The 24,372-nt window shown below is 43.5% G+C and overlaps 1 protein-coding gene across 5 annotated transcripts in view; it reads right to left on the bottom strand.

The window, feature by feature from the left end:
• Positions 1–24,372, bottom strand: part of LOC106594842 (RNA binding protein fox-1 homolog 1) — a 743,212-nt gene that overhangs the window by 317,841 nt on the left and 400,999 nt on the right. The window contains exon 1 of one of the 5 annotated variants that reach the window (XM_082976287.1): positions 16,553–17,100. The exons of 1 other annotated variant lie outside the window; for it this stretch is intronic. In XM_082976287.1, the coding sequence (XP_082832413.1) occupies positions 16,553–16,687 (135 nt within the window). In that variant the 5' untranslated portion in view covers positions 16,688–17,100. Of the gene's footprint in view, positions 1–16,552; positions 17,101–24,372 lie in introns of those variants that run through there. 3 more of the 5 variants (XM_082976286.1, XM_082976291.1, XM_082976285.1) reach the window with 3 other exon arrangements.

The raw sequence follows: 24,372 nt of genomic DNA, 5'->3' as shown, positions 1-24,372 counted from the left end.
TATACACCATACAACCCCTACCAACACCATACTAATATACACTATACAACCCCTACCAACACCAGACTAATTTACACCTATACAACCCCTACCAACACTACCAACACCATACTAACATACACCATACAACCCCTACCAACACCAGACTAATATACACTATACAACCCCTACCAACACCAGACTAATTTACACCATACAACCCCTACCAACACTACCAACACCATACTAACATACACCATACAACCCCTACCAACACCAGACTAATATACACCATACAACCCCTACCAACACCAAACTAATATACACCATACAACCCCTACCAACACTACCAACACCAGACTAATATACACCATACAACCCCTACCAACACCAGACTAATTTACACCATACAACCCCTACCAACACTACCAACACCAGACTAATATACACCATACAACCCCTACCAACACCAGACTAATATACACTATACAACCCCTACCAACACCAGACTAATATACAACATACAACCCCTACCAACACTACCAACACCAGACTAATATACACCATACAACCCCTACCAACACCAGACTAATTTACACCATACAACCCCTACCAACACTACCAACACCATACTAACATACACCATACAACCCCTACCAACACCAGACTAATATACACCATACAACCCCTACCAACACCAAACTAATATACACCATACAACCCCTACCAACACTACCAACACCAGACTAATATACACCATACAACCCCTACCAACACCAGACTAATTTACACCATACAACCCCTACCAACACTACCAACACCAGACTAATATACACCATACAACCCCTACCAACACCAGACTAATATACACTATACAACCCCTACCAACACCAGACTAATATACAACATACAACCCCTACCAACACTACCAACACCAGACTAATATACACTGTACAACCCATACAACCCCTACCAACACCAGACTAATATACACTATACAACCCCTACCAACACTACCAACACCAGACTAATATACACCATACAACCCCTACCAACACCAGACTAATTTACACCATACAACCCCTACCAACACTACCAACACCAGACTAATATACACTATACAACCCCTACCAACACTACCAACACCAGACTAATATACACCATACAACCCCTACCAACACCAGACTAATTTACACCATACAACCCCTACCAACACTACCAACACCAGACTAATATACACTATACAACCCCTACCAACACTACCAACACCAGACTAATATACACCATACAACCCCTACCAACACCAGACTAATATACACCACACAACCCCTACCAACACTACCAACACCAGACTAATATACACCATACAACCCCTACCAACAACAGACTAATTTACACCATACAACCCCTACCAACCCTACCAACACCAGACTAATTTACACCATACAACCCCTACCAACACTACCAACACCAGACTAATATACACCATACAACCCCTACCAACACTACCAACACCAGACTAATATACACCATACAACCCCTACCAACACCAGACTAATTTACACCATACAACCCCTACCAACACTACCAACACCAGACTAATATACACCATACAACCCCTACCAACACTACCAACACCAGACTAATATACACCATACTACCCCTACCAACACTACCAACACCAGACTAATATACACCATACTACCCCTACCAACACTAGACTAATATACACCACACAACCCCTACCAACGCTACCAACACCAGACTAATATACACCATACTACCCCTACCAGCACTACCAACACCAGACTAATTTACACCATACTACCCATACCAACACTAGACTAATATACACCACACAACCCCTACCAACACTACCAACACCAGACTAATATACACCATACAACCCCTACCAACACCAGACTAATATACACCATACAACCCCTACCAACACTACCAACACCAGACTAATATACACCATACAACCCCTACCAACACCAGACTAATATACACCATACAACCCCTACCAACACCAGACTAATATACACCATACAACCCCTACCAACACTACCAACACCAGATTAATATACACCATACAACCCATACCAACACTACCAACACCAGATTAATATACACCATACAACCCATACCAACACTACCAACACCAGACTAATATACACCATACAACCCATACAACTCCTACCAACACCAGACTAATATACACCATACAACCCATACCAACACCAGACTAATATACACCATACAACCTCTACCAACACTACCAACACCAGACTAATTTACACCATACTACCCATACCAACACCAGACTAATATACACCATACAACCCATACCAACACCATCAACACCAGACTAATATACACCATACAACCCCTATCAACACCAGACTAATATACACCATACAACCCATACAACCCCTACCAAGACTAGACTAATATACACCATACAACCCCTACCAACACTACCAACACCAGACTAATATACACCATACATCCCCTACCAACACCAGACTAATATACACCATACAACCCTTACTAACACCAGACTAATATACACCATACAGCCCCTACCAACACTACCCAACACCAGACTAATATACACAGTACAATCCAGAACTAGAACTACACCATCTAGAACTACACCATCTAGAAATAACAATGTAGAGACAAACCATCTAGAGATACACATTCTAGAACTACACCACCTAAAACTGCACCACCTAGAAATACACCATCTAGAGATACACATTCTAGAACTACACCAGCTAGAACTACACTATCTAGAGATACACCATCTAGAACTACACCATATAGAACTACACCATATAGAGATACACATTCTAGAACTACACCATCTAGAGATAAACCTTCTAGAACTACACCATCTAGAGATACACCATCTAGAGATAAACCATATAGATATACACATTCTAGAACTACACCATCTAGAGCTATACCATCTCGAGATACACATTCAATAACTACACCATCTGGAGATACACCATCTAGAACTACACCATCTAGAGATACACCATATATAACTACACCATCTAGAGATACACATTCTAGAACTACACCATCTAGAGATACACCATATGGAAATACACCATCTAGAGATACACATTCTAGAACTACACCACCTAGAGATAAACCTTCTAGAACTACACCATATAGAACTACACCATCTAGAGATACACATTCTATAACTACACCATCTAGAGATACACCTTCTAGAACTACATCATCTAGAACTACACTACCTAGAGATACACCATCTAGAACTACACCATCTAGAACTACACCATCTAGAGATATACATTCTACAACTACACCTTCTAGAACTACACCATCTAGAACTACACCATCTAGAGATAGACAATCTAGAGGTACACCATCTTGAGAAACCCTAACTCACTCATTCTCTCTCTCATTCTCTCTCTCTCACTCCCTCCCTTCCTCCCTCCCTCCCTCCCTCCATCTCATCCCTCTATCTCCTATCACGCAATCTCCAGTCATACGTGTAGGCTGAATAGAGATTCTGTGTTCTTACACCATGGAGAAGGAGGGGAGGGGGGACAAAATGGGCACATGCAGAGCACAGTAGGACACACGCACCCACACATACAAACACGAACCCACATGCACAAACACCCACACAACACCCACCACCCACACACACACACACCCACACACACACACACACACACACACACACACACACACACACACACACACACACACACACACACACACACACACCAGACTACATTCTTACTTTATCACCAGATGTACCACATCTCTTCCCTGTAGAATACACACCATGTCAGCGAAGGAAAACAGAAACACTTCACACACACATTCTGGTCCCCCGTCAGACATCAGTCCTGTGTTTACAGTCTATAACCTCAGATCTATAAGGACAGAACACACTCTGGTCCCCCGTCAGACATCAGTCCTGTGTTTACAGTCTATAACCTCAGATCTGTTAGGACAGCACACACACACACACACACTCGGAACACCCCCTGTCCACCTTCACAACCTACCAGAGAGACCAACCTACCAGAGAGACCAACCTGCCAGAGAGACCAACCTACCAGAGAGACCAACCTGCCAGAGAGACCAACCTACCAGAAAGACCAACCTGCCAGAGAGACCAACCTGCCAGAGAGACCAACCTGCCAGAGAGACCAACCTACCAGAGAGACCAACCTGCCAGAGAGACCAACCTACCAGAAAGACCAACCAACCAGAGAGACTAACCTGCCAGAGAGACCAACCTACCAGAAAGACCAACCAACCAGAGAGACTAACCTGCCAGAGAGACCAACCAACCAGAGAGACCAACCTGCCAGAGAGACCAACCTGCCAGAAAGACCAACCTGCCAGAGAGACCAACCAACCAGAGAGACTAACCTGCCAGATAGAACAACTTGCCAGAGAGACCAACCGTCTGTAACTTCAGGCATATCTAATAAAACTGCTAAAGGATACAGAACATACACCACCACCAGTATACTACCACATTATCACCCCACAGAAACACACAGCACCACCTGTATACTACCGCATTATCACCCCACAGAAACACACAGCACCACCAGTATACTACCACATTATCACCCCACAGAAACACACAGCACCACCTGTATACTACCACATTATCACCCCACAGAAACACACAGCACCACCTGTATACCACCACATTATCACCCCACAGAAACACACAGCACCACCTGTATACTACCACATTATCACCCCACAGAAACACACAGCACCACCTGTATACCACCACATTATCACCCCACAGAAACACACAGCACCACCTGTATACTACCACATTATCACCCCACAGAAACACACAGCACCATTCATCTGATTAATGTGGAGCTCTCTACCTATTAAATGATACCATTCATCAAATCAAATCAAAATCAAATGTTATTGTCATAAGCTTCGTAAACAACAGGTGTAGACTAACAGTGAAATGGTTACTTATGGGCCCTTCCCAACAATTGAGAGAGAAAGAAAATAGAGAATAATAAAACTAATATTAAATACACAATGAGTAACGATAACTTGGCTGTATACATGGGGTACCAGTACCGAGTCAATGTGCAGGGATACGAGGTTATGGAGGTAGATATGTACATATAACTAGAAATAAAAGGACATATAATAAACAGTCGCAGCAGCGTGTGTGATGATTCAAACAAGTTAGTGTCAAAAATGGGGTCAATGCAGATTAACGTGGAGCTCTCTCAACCTTTTAACAAAGGAGTTAATTGGAAAACATAATTCTGGATGCTGACTTGAATTAGCTGTCTGATTCATCAGGGGAGGGAGGGGGGGGGGAAATGATGTCACAGTTTAATTAAGGATAATTGTTAAATATACATTTGCAGTCATTTCAAATGTCACACGCTCACTGCGTAATTACTCACACCAGCTTATTGTGTCCATCACACATTCATATATTTTGTACATATATGTATATATAATATATATATGATAGATTTTCAATTCCATCAATGTAATTGTCGTCATAATTTCCAATCCCCCATATATTTTTGTACAAATATATAAAATATACATGTTTAAAAAATATATATATTTCCTTTATTACCCTCCAGCCCTACCACCCCTCCCCTAATTGGAGAAAACTAATGAACAACACCATTTAGGCTTCTACTTCCAGCTTACACATACTATATACATTTTACGGGTACAATCTATTTTACAATAGTTATCTTTTGTTTGTTTTTAGTCTCACCCTTCAGCTCCACTCAACCCCTGCCATCTATCTCTTAACACCATCCATATTGGATTTCTATTTGCCAACATATTTTACAACTGTGCTGTGATGTTTCACTAAAGTTCTGAACTTTTCTATTCTCATAGTTTCTACACATACTAGATGAAAGAAACTATTTTGTTATGAGTATTATTATATTACTGATCGACTGACTATGACTTTTTATTTAATTCAATTTTTACCCCTTTTTCTCCCCAATTTCATGGTATCCAATTGGTAGTTACAGTCTTGTCTCATCGCTGCAACTCCCGTACTGACTCGGGAGAGGCGAAGGTCGAGAACCATGCGTCCTCCGAAACACAACCCAACCAAGCCGCACTGCTTCTTGACACAATACCCACTTAACCCGGAAGCCAGCCGCACCAACGTGTCGGAGGAAACACCGTACACCTGGCGACCGTGTCAGCGTGCACTGCGCCCGGCCCGCCACAGGAGACACCAGTGCGCGATGGGACAAGAACATCCCTGCTGGCCAGTAACAACAGCGTATGTGATGTCAAATTTTTGGGGGGCAAAATGGGGTCAATGCAGATTAACGTGGAGCTCTCTCCACCTTTTAACAAAGAAGTTAATTGGAAAACATAATTCTGGATGCTGAGTTAAATTAGCTGTCTGATTCATCAGGGGAGGGAGGGGGGGAAATGATGTCACAGTTTAATTAAGGATAATTGTTAAATACACATGTCTGTCCTTCGTCTCCCCCGCTCTGCATCACGCACTCCTATCGTCCATTACGCACACCTGCCTTCCCTCGTCACGCGCATCAGCGATATTGGACTCACCTGGACTCATTCATCACCTGTTTATTTCCTCCCCTATATTTGTCAGTTCCCCAGCTCTGTTCCCCGCTGCTGCATTCATTGTTTTTTGTTTGTGTTACCCGTGTGCTGACGCTCTTCCTGTCTCGTTCCATGTCCGTTCTATATTAAATGTTTGTCTCCCCGTACCTGCTTCGTCTCTCCAGCATTATCAGTGTAAGTACTCACACCAGATTATTGTACCCATCACATATTCATATTTGAGATAATCAAATGTGTCATATGTGCCGAATACAACAGGTGTAGACCTTACAGTGAAATACGTACTTACAAGACCTTAACCAACAATGGAATTTTAAGAACAATAAGTGTTAAGGAAAAATGGGAGTGAAAATTAAATGTAAATTAAAAATAATTAAATAGCAGCAGTAAAATAACAATAACGAGGCTATATACAGGTGGTACCGGTACAGAGTCAGTGTGCGGGGGCACCGGAGTTAAAGTGACTATGCATAGATTATAAACAGAGAGTAGCAGCAGCGTAAAAGAGGGGGTGATAGCCTACCTACCACCTAAACGACACGTATAACAGTAAAAGTATATTTCTATGGTTTATACGGCATACTTGCACCAGCAGACCGATCAATATTACATCTGATAGCAATATAGATACGTCCCACATCCTAAATGATACACATGTACAAAAATATGTACGTATGAAATATGTCATATTTGCTTACTACACGGGCCGTTGTCAAAGTGCACTAACTGGGGAATAGAGTGTAATTATGTCTGGTTGATGAGACTGAAGTGTGAACAGATCTGACACCCTGATATCTCATCTCAGACACGGTTTAAAATAACAGATCTGACACCCTGATAGATCTGACACCCTGATATCTCATCTCAGACACGGTTTAAAATAACAGATCTGACACCCTGATATCTCATCTCAGACACTGTTTAAAATAACAGATCTGACACCCTGATATCTAATCTCAGACACTGTTTAAAATAACAGATCTGACACCCTGATATCTCTCGTCTCAGACACTGTTTAAAATAACAGATCTGATATCCTGATATCTCTCATCTCAGACACTGTTTAAAATAACAGATCTGGGGTCCTGGGTGGCGCAGTGGTCAAAGGGGTTTGATTCCAGGCTGTCACAGCCGGCACTGTCCGGGGTAGGGGAGGGTTTGGCCGGTGGGGCTTTCCTTGGCTCATCGTGCTCTAGCAACTCCTTGTAAAAGGGCCAGGCAGACGGCAAGCTGACTCTGGTCGTCATTCGAGCAGGGTTTCCTCCAACACATTGGGGTGGCTGACATCCAAGTCAAGCAGGCGGTGTGATAAGGCAGCCAGGCGGGTCATGTTTCAGAGGACCCATGACTTCACCTTCGCCTCTCCCAAGCCCATTGAGGAGTTGCAGAGATGAGCCAAGGGACCAAATTCAGGGAGAAAATGGGGTAAACAAATACACTTGTGGCCAAATCCCTTTGAACACGTCTGTTCAGAGTCAGGCCTGGTTAGTACAGGGACAACGTCTGTTCAGAGTCGGCCCTGGTTAGTACAGGGAGAACGTCTGTTCAGAGTCAGGCCTGGTTAGTACAGGGAGAACGTCTGTTCAGAGTCAGGCCTGGTTAGTACAGGGAGAACGTCTGTTCAGAGTCGGGCCTGGTTAGTACAGGGAGAACGTCTGTTCAGAGTCGGGCCTGGTTAGTACAGGGAGAACGTCTGTTCAGAGTCAGGCCTGGTTAGTACAGGGAGAACGTCTGTTCAGAGTCAGGCCTGGTTAGTACAGGGAGAACGTCTGTTCAGAGTCAGGCCTGGTTAGTACAGGGAGAACGTCTGTTCAGAGTCAGGCCTGGTTAGTACAGGGAGAACGCCTGTTCAGAGTCAGGCCTGGTTAGTACAGCGAGAACGTCTGTTCAGAGTCAGGCCTAGTTAGTACAGGGAGAACGTCTGGGAATACCAGGTGCCTTAAACTCAAAATATAATTTTTTAAATAATTATTATTATTATTTAAAAAAATAACAGATCTGATTCTCCAATATTTGTGTTTGTTCCAGAACCATACTAGAGACACATCACCCTGATCTTTCCAGGTAAATAAAACATCAGATGAAGAAAAGTGAAAAGGGGAGAAAATAGTAGATATACATGAACTGCCTTGTAATATGACGTATCCAGTGAAGTCTAATGCTTTGAAACGATCTCACATTTAAGAGAACAGAGATTATCTCCTTTGAAACCTCTACTTCAAACAAATGGAGAGTGTGTATTCAGAAGACAAGTCCATGTAGTAACATTTAAAATCCCCAAACTATGACATGTTTTGTGCGACTTTAATCACACAATCTATTCTGTTCTGCTCTACACTGTTTTATTCTATCCGGTTCTATTCTATTCAGTTCTATACGGTTCTATTCTGTTATATTCTATTGTGTTCTGTTATGTTCTACAATTTTCTATTCTGTTCTCTACTGTTCTATTTTGTTCTATTCTGTTCTACACTGTTCTATTCTATACCATACCTTTCTAATCTGTTCTATACTGTTCTATTCAATACCATACCTTTCTAATCTGTTCTATACTGTTCTATTCTATACCATACCTTTCTAATCTGTTCTATACTGTTCTATACCATACCTTTCTCTTCTGTTCTATACTGATGTATTCTGTTCTATTATATCCTGTTCTAAACTGTTCTATATTGTTCTATTCTATTATGTTCTATTCTATACTGTTATTTTCTGTTCTATACTGTTATATTCTGTTCTAAACTGTTCTATTGTGTTCTATTCTATTGTGTTCTATTCTATACTGTTCTGTTCTGTTCTATACTGTTCTATACTGTTCTATTATATTCTGTTCTATTCTATTCCATACATTTCCAGTCTGTTCTATACTGATATATTATGTTCTATTCTGTTCCATACTGATATGTTCTGTTCTATACTGTTCTATTCTGTTCTATTCTATTATGCTCTATACTGTTCTATTTGATTCTGTTCTATACTGTTCTATAGTGTTCTATTCCATTCTCTACTATTTTGTTCTGTTCTATACTCTTCTGTTCTGTTCTATTATGTTCTATATTGTTCTATTATATTATGTTCTATACAGCTCTATACTGTTCTGTTCTATATTGTTCTATTATATTATGTTCTATACAGCTCTGTTCTGTTCAACTCTATTCTGTTCTATTTACTTTGTTCTGTTCTATACACTTCTGTTCTATACTGTTCTGTTCTATTATGTTCTGTACAGCTCTATACTGTTCTGTTCTGTTCTATATTGTTCTATTATATTATGTTCTATACAGCTCTATACTGTTCTGTTGTGTTCTATTCTGTTCTATACTGTTCTATTATATTATGATGTATACAGCTCTATACTGTTCTGTTGTGTTCTATTCTGTTCTGTTATATTATATTATGTTCTATACAGTTCTATACTGTTCTGTTCTATTGTGTTCTGTTCTATACTGCTCTATTCTATTCTGTTCTTTTCTGGTCTATTCTATTCCATTAAGTGCCTCTCTGTGAGCTGTGGCCAAGCTGTAGTGTATCTGTCGATTCCAGAGATGACAATCTGAGTAGAGAGAAGATGGGAAATCTGATTAGAAATCTAACCAATGGATCTGTCTGTGTACATTTCACTACTAATCTACCCAGTGGATCTGTCTGTGTACATTTCACTACTAATCTACCCAGTGGATCTGTCTGTGTACATTTCACTACTAATCTACCCAGTGGATCTGTCTGTGTACATTTCACTACTAATCTACCCAGTGGATCTGTCTGTGTACATTTCACTACTAATCTACCCAGTGGATCTGTCTGTGTACATTTCACTACTAATCTACCCAATGTATCTGTCTGTGTACATTTCACTACTAATCTCATTACACACTTTTCAATTCACTTCACTGGTAATGATAACAACAGTAGTTTTAATCGTGTGTGTGTGTGTGTCTAGCAGAGGAACTCTGTTCAAGCACATATCTATTCATTTAGATACTGATTTCACCAAAGATTTCTTCTTGATCATATTTTTTCTCTTTCATCCTCCCTTTCATGATGAAAACAATCGATCTATGTATATCTCTCTGTATTAATGTATCTATTTATCTCTCTCTTTATTAATGTATATATTTGTCTCTCTATATTAATGTATCTATGTCATAGGCGTCGTAAGGATTGGACCAAGGCGCAGCGGGTAAAGTGCTCATCTTCTTAATTTATTTAAAGATAACACTTGAACAAAATTAACAAAACGACGAAACGGTTACGTAAGGCAACACAGGCTATACAGGAAAACAACCACCCACAAAAAACACAAGTGAAAACAAACTCAACTAAATATGGCCTCCAATTAGAGACAACGACAACCAGCTGCCTCTAATTGGAGGTCATTGCCAAAAACCCAACATAGAAATAGTAAACTAGATATGCACATAGAAATAGAAAATATAGAATATAAACACCGAAACACACAAAACAAACACCGCCTGCCATGCCCTGACCAAACTACAATGACAAATAACCCCTTTTACTGGTCAGGACGTGACAATCTATGTATCTCTCTCTGTATTAATGTATCTATTTATCGCTCTCTGTATTAATGTATCTATTTATCTCTCTCTGAATTAATGTATCTATTTATCTCTCTGTGTATGTCTCTCTTTAGTAATGTATCTATTTATCTCTGTGTATTAATGATTCTATGTATCTCTCTCTGTATTAATGTATCTTTTTATCTCTCTGTGTATTAACATATCAATGTATATCTCTCTGTATGAATGTATTTACTTATCTCTCTCTGTATAAATGTATGTATTTATCTATCTCTGCATGAATGTATCTCTGTATCTCTCTTTGTATTCATCTAATTATCTCTATCTGTATTAATGTATATGTTTTAGCTATCTCTGTATATATGTATATCTCTTTGTATCCATTCATCTCCCTCTGTATTAATCTATCAATTTCTCTCTCTGTATTAATCTTGATCTATCTAGAGACAATACCACTGGGTTAAAGAAAGAACAACATCCATTATTTAACCCAGTGGTATTGTCTCTAGATAGAACAATATCCAATCTAGAGACAATACCACTGGGTTAAATAATGGATGTTCTATCTAGAGACAATACCACTGGGTTAAAGAATGGATGTTCTATCTAGAGACAATACCACTGGGTTAAATAATGGATGTTCTATCTACCGACAATACCACTGGGTTAAAGAATGGATGTTCTATCTAGAGACAATACTACTGGGTTAAATAATGGATGTTCTATCTAGAGACAATACTACTGGATTAAAAATGGATGTTCTTTCCTCCAGATATAAAAGCAATTAACTGGTGGCATAATGTAATTTGTATCGGCTGAGGCAAAGGTTAGGAATGTCACTAGAGGTTTATGGTTGAGCCAGCTGAGAGAGAAAGGGAATGAGAGATGGAGAGCGAGAGGGGGAGAGAGAGTATATTATTCTATATAATGTCAAATGTGTCAAAAAAGCTTAAACAACTTAAACAACACAATGTAACTCCAAGTCAATCACACTTCTGTGAAATCAAATTGTCCACTTAGGAAGCAACACTGATTGACAATACATTTCACATGCTGTTGTGCAAATGGAATAGACAACAGGTGGAAATTATAGGCAATTAGCAAGACACCCCCAATAAAGGAGTGGTTCTGTGGATGGTAACCACAGACCACTTCTCAGTTCCTATGCTTCCTGGCTGATGTTTTGGTCACTTTTGAATGCTGGCGGTGCTTTCACTCTAGTGGTAGCATGAGACGGAGTCTACCACCCACACAAGTGGCTCAGGTAGTGCAGCTCATCCAGGATTGCACATCAATGCGAGCTGTGGCAAGAAGGTTTGCTGTGTCTGTCAGCGTAGTGTCCAGAGCATGGAGGCGCTACCAGGAGACAGGCCAGTACATCAGGAGACGTGGAGGAGGCCGTAGGAGGGCAACAACCAAGCAGCAGGACCGCTACCTGTGCAAGGAGGAGCAGGAGGAGCACTGCCAGAGCCCTGCAAAATGACCTCCAGCAGGCCACAAATGTGCATGTGTCTGCTCAAACGGTCAGAAACAGACTCCATGAGGGTGGTATGAGGGCCCGACGTCCACAGGTGGGGGTTGTGCTTACAGCCCAACACCGTGCAGGACGTTTGGCATTTGCCAGAGAACACCAAGATTGGCAAATTCGCCACTGACGCCCTGTGCTCTTCACAGATGAAAGCAGGTTCACACTGAGCACATGTGGCAGACGTGACAGTCTGGAGACACCGTGGAGAACGTTCTGCTGCCTGCAACATCCTCCAGCATGACCGGTTTGGCGGTGGGTCAGTCATGGTGTGGGGTGGCATTTCTTTGGTGGGCCGCACAGCCCTCCATGTGCTCACCAGAGGTAGCCTGACTGCCATTAGGTACCGAAATGAGATCCTCAGACCCCTTGTGAGACCATATGCTGGTGCGGTTGGCCCTGGGTTCCTCCTAATGCAAGACAATGCTAGACTTCATGTGGCTGGAGTGTGTCAGCAGTTCCTGCAAGAGGAAGGCATTGATGCTATGGACTGGCCCGCCCGTTCCCCAGACCTGAATCCAATTGAGCACATCTGGGACATCATGTCTCGCTCCATCCACCAACGCCACGTTGCACCACAGACTGTCCAGGAGTTGGCGGATGATTTAGTCCAGGTCTGGGAGGAGATCCCTCAGGAGACCATCCGCCACCTCATCAGGAGCATGCCCAGGCGTTGTAGGGAGGTCATACAGGCACGTGGAGGCCACACACACTACTGAGCCTCATTTTGACTTGTTTTAAGGACATTACATCAAAGTTGGATCAGCCTGTAGTGTGGTTTTCCACTTTAATTTTGAGTGTGACTCCAAATCCAGACCTCCATGGGTTGATAAATTGGATTTCCATTGATTATTTTTGTGTGATTTTGTTGTCAGCACATTCAACTATGTAAAGAAAAAAGTATTTAATAAGATTATTTCATTCATTCAGATCTAGGATGTGTTATTTTAGTGTTCCCTTTATTTTTTTGAGCAGTGTATAAAGCAGGCAGACAGGCACCAAGGCATTCAGTTACTGTTCCATCAAATGTAAAAATGTGCAAAACCAGTGACCTAAGCGTCTTTGAGCGTGGTATGATCATCTGTGCCAGGCGGACCGGATCCAGAATCTCAGAGATGTCTTCCCTCCTGGGCTTTTCACACACGACAGTGTCTAAGGTTTACCGAGAATGGTGCGACAATCAAAAAACATCCAGTCAGCGGCGGTCCTTTGGGCGAAAACAGCTCATTGATGAAGGAGAATGGCAAGAATGGTGCAAGCTAACAGGCAGACCACAAACAGCCAAATAACAGAGCAGTACAACGCATCTCAGAACGGGCAACTCCTCGGTCCTTGTCACGGATGGGCTATTGCAGCAGACGACCACACCAGGTTCAACTCCTATCAGCTACAAACAAGAACTGGGCACGCGATCACCAACACTGGACAATTGAGGAGTGGATGAATCCTGGTCCGACGAATCCGGGTGTCTGGTCCTACGAATCTCACTTCCTGTTACGTCATGCTGATGGCAGAGTCAGGATTTGGCGTAAGCAGCATGAGTCCATGGCCCCATCCTGCCTGGTGTCAACAGTACAGGCTGATGGCAGAGTCAGGATTTGGTGTAAGCAGCATGAGTCCATGGCCCCATCCTGCCTGGTGTCAACAGTACAGGCTGATGGCAGAGTCAGGATTTGGTGTAAGCAGCATGAGTCCATGGCCCCATCCTGCCTGGTGTCAACAGTACAGGCTGATGGCAGAGTCAGGATTTGGTGTAAGCAGCATTAGTCCATGGCCCCATCCTGCCTGGTGTCAACAGTACAGGCTGGTGGTGGTGGTGGTGGTGGTGGTACGTGGTGGTGGTGGTGTACTGGTGTGGGGAATGTTTTCCTGGCACACGTTAGGTCACTTAATAAAAGGGGGTGGTGGGCGGATAGTCAGTTGTCCAACTGAATGTATTCAACTGAAATGTGTCTTTCACATTTAACTCAACCACTCTGAATCAGAGAGGTGCAGGGAGCTGCCTTAGTCGACATCCACGTCTTCGGTGGCCCGGGGAACAGTGGGTTAACTGCCTTGCTCAGGGGCAGAATGACAGACTTTGACCTTGTCAGCTCAGGGATTTGATCCAGCAACCTTCCGGTTACTGGCCCAATGCTCTAACCACTAGGCTTCCTGCCGCCCCAGATGCCAGTTGATCAAGGGTTGAACGCCACAACGTATCTGAACATTGTTGCTGACCAAACCCAATAGAACATCTTTGGGATGAGATTCAACGGCCTGTTGGCAGCATGAATGTACCGCCGTCCAATCTGCAGCAAGCATGGACCAACATCACTGTGGAATGTTTCCGACAGCTTGTAGAATGCCCTGAAGAATTCAGGCTGTTCTGGAGGCAAAGGGGGGTCCTACCCTATACCCAATTGGTTTTCCCTAATAAACAAGCCACTGAGTGTATGCTTAGTTGTCATGGTTAAGACTACACATTGTTTACAGAACACAGCATCTAACATGATGGTAGGTCAACATACTAACATGATGGTAGGTCAACATACTAACATGATGGTAGGTCAACATACTAACATGACGGTAGGTCAACATACTAACATGACGTAGCTCAACATACTAACATGACGGTAGGTCAACACACTAACATGATGGTAGGTCAACACACTAACATGACGGTAGGTCAACATACTAACATGATGGTAGGTCAACACACTAACATGACGGTAGCTCAACATACTAACATGATGGTAGGTCAACATACTAACATGATGGTAGGTCAACATACTAACATGATGGTAGGTCAACATACTAACATGATGGTAGCTCAACACACTAACATGACGGTAGCTCAACACACTAACATGACGGTAGCTCAACACACTAACACACACATGGCCACATTTGACCACAGGTACAATATAGCTAGATGGTCCTAGTCTCCACATTTCATCTCGGACTGCATTTCATAAAATGGATTTAATCTTTGTTTACAGAGAATCCCGAATTAGATGTTTCCCTGTGTTACAAACAATAACCAAGATACTAACAAACCATATTGAAACAATAATCAAGATAGTATCAAAACCATATGAAAATCAGCATAGAATAATCTAGTTTAGCCTAGGCCTATACTGAGACAGGCTAACTATTGTAATATAGTCATGAATATTTCCTCACATAAAACATGACTGATGTAATATAGACTAAAAACATGAAGATTTCCTCACATAAAACATGACTGATATAATATAGACTAAAAACATGAATATTTCCTCACATAAAACATGACTGATGTAATATAGACTAAAAACATGAATATTTCCTCACATAAAATATAACTGGTGTAATATAGTCATCAATATTTACTCACATAAAACATGACTGATGTAATATAGACATATTTCCTCATATAAAACATGACTGATGTAATATAGACATATTTCCTCATATAAAACATGACTGATGTAATCTAGACATATTTCCTAATATAGAAACATGACTGATGTAATATAGACATATTTCCTCATATAAAACATGACTGATGTAATATAGACATATTTCCTCATATAGAAACATGACTGATGTAATATAGACATATTTCCTCATATAAAACATGACTGATGTAATATAGACATATTTCCTCATATAGAAACATGACTGATGTAATATAGACATATTTCCTCATATAAAACATGACTGATGTAATATAGACATATTTCCTCATATAGAAACATGACTGATGTAATATAGTCATGAATATAGGCCACAAGCATATTTTGTCATATACAAATAGTGCAGCACCATTTTCCCACGATCTAGAGATATTTTTCTCAACTGGAGCAAAATCACACAACACACACACACACACACACGCAGCCCAGCCACTCACCTGCTGGAGGTACATAAAGGTGAGAGCAGCGCAGGACAGTTGAGGACACATGTCTACGTTGGGCATCGCCACGCACGTTCCTCCCGTCAGGGGATGCTGCATTCTGTGCGCGGAGGCGGCGTACAGTGCTCGCATGCAGCGCGTGAGTCCCGATGCCTGAACCCGGTTTGTCTGTCTGTCTCTGTCTGTCTGTATGTTTCTGTCCGCGTGCTGAAATGCAGTGCCGTGGGCCCGGTCCCGTTATTTCTTTAACGATGTCAGCCGAGGTTTAACGTTCACCGGGTTGTTGTGTGGATTTATTTTCAGAGCCCGGACTGTCCCGTGTCTTGCGCAATAGAATAACGGTCACGTCGAGTGCGCGCTGAGTGGGACAGCCTTTCGCGTGCAGAGGAAAGCCGACGAAGAGAGTTTGTGTGTGTCCGTGTGTGCGCACTGGCTGCAGTGCGCGCGCGTGTGTGTGAAGATATGGCGTGCCGAAGCCGCCCGCCTGCTACAGAGCTATGAGAGAATGTGAGTTTGTGTGTATGGAGGAAGGAAATAGAATGCCTGTGTGCATCTCGTGCCCACTGTAAATGTTGCAAGCTCTCTCTCTCTCTCTCTCTCTCTCTCTCTCTCTCTCTCTCTCTCTCTCTCAGTCAGATGAACTTCTCTGCCACCGGGCTCTGTTATATGCTGACTGTCTTTTCCCGTTACCGGTTCTTCCCGGGCCATCATCCAACGACCGACTTCTACCCCTGCCAAAACACTAACCCAACCTCCCTTGCACACTTTCACTATTATAAAGGGACTCAGCCATAGCCACTGTGTGTGTGTGTGGTGTGTGTGTGTGTGTGTGTGTGTGTGTGTGTGTGTGTGTGTGTGTGTGTGTGTGTGTGTGTGTGTGTGTGTGTGTGTGTGTGTGTGTCACGGAGAGGAGAAGGATGCTGCGGAGGACCAGGAGAAGTGACGGTGACTCACCGATCAGATCAGGGAGCCGTGTTTTGGGCTGGGGCGCCTGGACTGGTGAGAGCTGAACGGAAGTGTTTCTGGGGGCCTGGCTGCTCAACAGAGATGGTAAAGAGAAGATGCAGCAAAGGGTCGATTTAACTAATTATTGTAAACATCTACCAATGCAATTTGGATTGTTACACATCATGAACAAAGTTTTAAACGAATAAAGTGTAACCTAATGTCAATTCGATAGTAATTCATTAATGAATTAGGGCAAACAATTCACTAAAAACGAAGTTAGTTAAAGTCGAAAATCATCTGAGCTTGTATTTCCTCAAATAGTTTGCTTGTTTGTTATTGTACCCAGTGACACAGCCAAAATGAAATAAAAATGACCACATAAGCTCATGAATGTTCTTCTGCAAAAAAGGAAAATGTAAAAGCCACTTACTCACAGAAAGTCAAACAAAATCTGAAAGAAATGCATCAATTATAAGCATCTGAAAGCTTCTCATGAAACATCAATTAAATTGATTGGAGAAAAACAACAGACTCTCTCTCTCTTTCTCTCTCTTTCGCTCTCCCTCGCTCTTTCTCTCGTCCTCTCCCGTTCTCTCTTCTGCTCTCTCTCTCTCTAAATAATGCATCATAATAAACTTAAACAGGGCCGCAACATCTGTGAATAATCTAAAAACTAAATGTCTACAGACAGACGACTCCATCACAACAAAACCTTCTCTTCACACAACCATAAACAAACCTATTATCTATTAAATCAAAAGAGTTGATTCGTTAAAAGAGAGAGAGAGAGACAGAGACCGAGGCAGAGAGAGAGAGACAGGGACAGAGAGAGAGACAGAGACAGAGACAGGGACAGAGAGAGAGACAGAGAGAGACAGAGACAGGGACAGAGAGAGAGACAGAGACAGAGACAGAGACAGAGACAGAGAGAGAGACAGAGACAGTTACAGAGAGAGAGACAGGGACAGAGAGAGAGAGAGAGACAGAGAGAGACAGAGACAGGGACAGAGAGAGACACAGAGAGAGACAGAGACCGAGGCAGAGAGACAGAGAGAGAGACAGAGAGAGAGACAGAGAGAGAGACAGAGAGAGAGACCGAGAGAGACAGAGACAGGGACAGAGAGAGACACAGAGAGAGACAGAGACAGAGACCGAGGCAGAGAGACAGAGAGAGAGACAGAGAGAGAGACAGAGACAGAGACAGGGACAGAGAGACAGAGAGAGAGACAGAGAGAGAGACAGAGAGAGAGACAGAGAGAGAGACAGAGCTGTGTTGTTCTAAACTCTAAGTAAAACAACACAACTCTACTGCCAGAGCTTCAGAATCTGAATGAAAGGTCTCCTATTCGGTTCATTATTTACTACTCTAATGGAACAACGTGCATGTGTGTCTGAGTGCACGTGTGTCTGAGTGCACGTGTGTCTGAGTGCACGTGTGTCTGAGTGCACGTGTGTCTGAGTGCACGTGTGTCTGAGTGCATGTGTGTCTGAGTGCACGTGTGTGTGTCGTAAAAAGCTACACCAGAGGGGCAGTGATGGCATTTTATAGTGAAAGGCTGAGAGGCAGGGTGAGATATGAAAGTGAAAGGCTGAGAGGAAGGGTGAGATTTGATAGTGAAAAACAGAGGCTGGGTGAGGGAGGCTGGGGTGGGGAGTGAAGGAGGCTGAGAGGAGGGGTGGGTGGAGGCGAGGGCTGGGGAGTGATAGTGAAAGGCTGAGAGGCTGGGTGAGATTAGATAGTGAAAGGCTGAGAGGAAGGGTGAGATTTGATAGTGAAAGGCTGAGAGGAAGGGTGAGATTTGATAGTGAAAGGCTGAGAGGAGGGGTGAGATATGATAGTGATAGGCTGAGAGGCTGGGTGAGATTTGATAGTGAAAGACAGAGGCTGGGTGATATTAGTGAAAGGCTGAGAGGCTGGGTGAGATATGATAGTGAAAGGCTGAGAGGCTGGGTGATATTATTGAAAGGCTGAGAGGCTGGGTGAGATATGATAGTGAAAGGCTGAGGCTGGGTGAGATTAGTGAAAGGCTGAGAGGCTGGGTGAGAAATGATAGTGAAAGGCTGAGGCTGGGTGAGATTAGTGAAAGGCTGAGAGGCTGGGTGAGATATGATAGTGAAAGGCTGAGGCTGGGTGAGATTAGTGAAAGGCTGAGAGGCTGGGTGAGATATGATAGTGAAAGGCTGAGAGCCTGGGTGAGATTAGTGAAAGGCTGAGAGGCTGGATGAGATTTGATAGTGAAAGGCTGAGTGTCTGGGTGAGATTAGATAGTGAAAAGCTGAGTGGCTGGGTGAGATTTGATAGTGAAAGGCTGAGAGGCTGGGTGAGATTAGATAGTGAAAGGCAGAGGCTGGGTGAGATTAGTGAAAGGCTGAGAGGCTGGGTGAGATTAGATAGTGAAAGACAGAGGCTGGGTGAGATTAGTGAAAGGCTGAGAGGCTGGGTAAGATTTGATAGTGAAAGGCTGAGAGGCTGGGTAAGATTTGATAGTGAAAGGCTGAGAGGCTGGGTGAGATTAGATGACAGTAACGTGACCATTTAAACAATGGCTAAAACAATGATTTTAAATAACAACCAAAACAAACAAATAAATAAATAAATACAAACTTAAACCGATTAGTCAACTAATAGTGTTGAATCATAGACCTCTATCTATAACCTTCCAGATCTTTCTGAGTAAATCTCCTTCTCCAGAATGAAAACACCAGAACAGAGTGTTGTACATGATGATATTATCATCTACTGACTGGGACACATTATCCAACACACACACACACACACACACACACACACACACACACACACACACACACACACACACACACACACACACACACACACACACACACACACACACCACACACACACACACACACACTCAGCATGGCACCCGATTTGGGGATGTCGGGCTACATGATAGTAATTGCCGAGACAGATGAAGTGGTGTGGGAGCAGGACAGGGAGTTTAAGGGCCACATACACACGCACGCATACACAAGGAGAGGAGAGTAGCGAGGAGGAGAGGGGAGAGGAGAGGAGAGTAGCGGGGAGGGAGGTAGGAGAGATGATGCATGGGTAATATAATTTTGCCCTGGGCAGTGGGGCCTAGAAATGAGGTGGTAACACAACAATAGATATCACAATTCACGTTTAATATACAGCTGTTATTAGACCTTAATATACCAGTTCATATCAATGTCTTTCATAAAAACACAGATACACTCTGTGGCCAGTGTTTTCGGTACACCCATATAGTACTAGGCCAGTTTATTAGGTACACCCATCTAGTAACCGGACAGTTTATTAGGTACACCCATCTAGTACTAGGCCAGTTTATTAGGTACACCCATCTAGTAACCGGACAGTTTATTAGGTATACCCATCTAGTACTAGGCCAGTTTATTAGGTACACCCATCTAGCAACAGGCCAGTTTATTAGGTATACCCATCTAGTACCAGGCCAGTTTATTAGGTACACCCATCTAGTACTAGGCCAGTTTATTAGGTACACCCATCTAGTACTAGGCCAGTTTATTAGGTATACCCATCTAGTACCAGGCCAGTTTATTAGTACACCCATCTAGTACCAGGCCAGTTTTTAGGTATACCCATCTTGTACCGGGTCGGACCCCCTTTGCCTCCAGAACGGGGCATGGAAACATTGCTCAATTGGTATCAAGGGAGTTAATATCTGCTGGAAAACATTTTCCACGCCATTCCACCACCACCACCAGCCTATACTATTGACACCAGGCAGGATGAGGCCAAGGAGAGGAGGAGGGGAAGAGGAAGATGGGAGGAGGAGAGGAAGATGGGAGGAGGAGAGGAAGATGGGAGGAGGAGGGGAAGAGGAGAGGAGGAGGGGAAGAGGACAGGAGGAGAGGAAGAGGAGAGGAAGAGGGGAGGAGAGGAAGATGGGAGGAGGAGGGGAAGAGGAGAGGAGGAGGGGAACAGGACAGGAGGAGAGGAAGAGGAGAGGAATAGGAGGGGAGGAGATGAGAGAAGGAGGGGAAGAAGAGAGGAGGGGAGGAGGGGAAGAGGAGAGGAAGAGGAGGGGAGGAGGAGGGGAAGAGTAGAGAAGGAGGGGAGGAGAGTAGAGGAGGAGGGGAGGAGAGGAGAGGGGGAGGGGAAGAGGGGAAGAGGGGAGGAGGAGGGGAAGAGGAAAGGAAGAAGGGAGGAGGAGAGGAGGGGAAGAGGAGGAGAAGCATTCTCAGAGTTAGACAGTGATGAGAAGCGACATGTCGGAGCGCAGGGCCAAACACCAGGGCTGACTGATCTGTGCTCTCTGGTATTTGTGTGTGAGTATGTGTATGTGTCTGTGTCGCAGGGGAAACACCAGGGCTGACTGATCTGTGCTCTCTGGTATTTGTGTGTGAGTATGTGTATGATGTGTGTGTGCGCAGGAGTAAACACCAGGGCTGACTGATCTGTGCTCTCTGGTATTTGTGTGTGAGTATGTGTATCAGGGCTGACTGATCTGTGCTCTCTGGTATTTGTGTGTGAGTATGTGTATGTGTGTGTGTCGCAGGAGTAAACACCAGGGCTCCCTGCTCACACCAGGCTCAGCCATTACAACGTTTTAACTTCCATTAACATGTCACTTCCCCTAATGTGTGTGTGCGCCTGTGCCGGTGCGTGACTGTGTCGTGCGTGACTGTCATGCGTGTGCGTGTGTATGACCAGGGGCTGTCACATACAGTAACAGTTCAGCGGCGTCTAGCAGGAAAACCCTGAGAGCTGACGACCCCACCATCCATCAATCCTGACACACACACACCACCCCCTCATCACACTGTGTCTGTGACAGAAAGGAAGAAAGATAGAAACAGAAGGCAGAGAGAGAGGCAGAGAGGGGTAGGAGGAAGAGAGAGGGGAGAGTGTAAGAGTCTTGGTGAGAGAGGCAGAGAGACAGGCAGAGAGATGTGTGTGACTATTAATGAACTCTGTAACATGTTTAGTCTGTTAACACTCTCTAATAACCTCCTTCACAGTCACTCTATGGAGATATGAATGTTCTAATGCCTCCTTCACAGTCACTATGGAGAGATGGATGTTCTAATGCCTCTTCCACAGTCACTCTATGGATATATGGATGTTCTAATGCCTCCTCCACAGTCACTATGGAGATATGGATGTTCTAATGCCTCTTCCACAGTCACTCTATGGATATATGGATATTCTAATGCCTCCTCCACAGTCACTATGGAGATATGGATGTTCTAATGCCTCTTCCACAGTCACTCTATGGAGATATGGATGTTCTAATGCCTCTTCCACAGTCACTCTACGGAGATATGGATGTTCTAATGCCTCTTCCACAGTCACTCTACGGAGATATGGATGTTCTAATGCCTCCTCCACAGTCACTATGGAGATATGGATGTTCAACTGCCTCCTCCACAGTCACCATGGAGATATGGATGTTCTAATGCCTCCTCCACCGTCACTCTATGGAGATATGGATGTTCTAATGCCTCCTCCACAGTCACTATGGAGAGATGGATGTTCTAATGCCATTTCCACAGTCACTCTATGGAGATATGGATGTTCTAATGCCTCCTCCACAGTCACTAAGGAGATATGGATGTTCTAATGCATCCTCCACAGTCACTCTATGGAGAGATGGATGTTCTAATGCCTCCTCCACAGTCACTATGGAGAGATGGTTGTTCTAATGCCTCCTTCACAGTCACTATGGAGAGCTGGATGTTATAATGCCTCCTCCACAGTCACTCTATGGAGATATGGATGTTCTAATGCCTCCTCCACAGTCACTATGGAGATATGGATGTTCTAATGCCTCCTCCACAGTCACTCTATGGAGAGATGGATGTTCTAATGCCTCTTCCACAGTCACTATGGAGATATGGATGTTCTAATGCCTCCTCCACAGTCACTCTATGGAGAGATGGATGTTCTAATGCCTCCTCCACAGTCACTATGGAGATATGGATGTTCTAATGCCTCCTCCACAGTCACTCTATGGAGAGATGGATGTTATAATGCCTCCTCCACAGTCACTATGGAGATATGGATGTTCTAATGCCCCCTCCACAGTCACTATGGGGATATGGATGTTCTAATGCATCCTAAAGGGTCAATCTGTGATTGGTACATCCATTTTTTTAGTGTTACATTGATTATATATACCAATTGATTCTTGAAGAGTATAACATATAAATGCCTTATGAGCTCAGTTCAACTCTCACACTCCATGAGAACCCAGAATATAAACGTGTTTTACTCCATTGTTTGTAGTCATTGTAATTGTAAGTAAACACTGTTTTGCCTCAAAAAATTGTTAAAACTCTCATTTTGATCTAACTGTGCCACTGGTTATAGCTGGTTATATAGCGGACTATAGCTCAGCACCATAGTACCCTCCAAGTTCATCATTAAGCTTGAGGCCCTGGGTCTCAACCCCACCCTGTGCAACTGGGTCCTGGACTTTGACGGGCCGCCCCCAGGTGGTGAAGTTAGGAAACAACACCTCGACTTCACTGACCCTCAACACTGGGGCCACACAAGGGTGCGTGCTCAGCCCCTCCTGTACTCCTTGTTCACCCACGACTGCATGGCCATGCACGCCTCCAACTCAATCACCAAGTTTGCAGATGACACAACAGTGGTAGGCTTGATTACCAACCATGACGAGACAACCTACAGGGAGGAGGTGAGGGCACTTGGAGTGTAGTGTCAGGAAAACAACCTCTCGCTCAATGTCAACAAAACAAAGGAGATGATCGTGGACTTCAGGAAACAGCAGAGGGAGCACCCCCCCTATCCACATCGAAGGGACAGCAGTGGAGAAGGTGGAAAAATGTAAGTTCCTGGGCGTACACATCAGACAAACTGAAATGGTCCACCCACA

This window comes from Salmo salar, chromosome 06 (assembly GCF_965601325.2).
Source record: "Salmo salar chromosome 06, fSalSal1, whole genome shotgun sequence".
NCBI lineage: Eukaryota > Metazoa > Chordata > Actinopteri > Salmoniformes > Salmonidae > Salmo > Salmo salar.
Note: the sequence above shows the minus strand (reverse complement) of the source record. Positions and strands in the feature narration are given on the sequence as shown.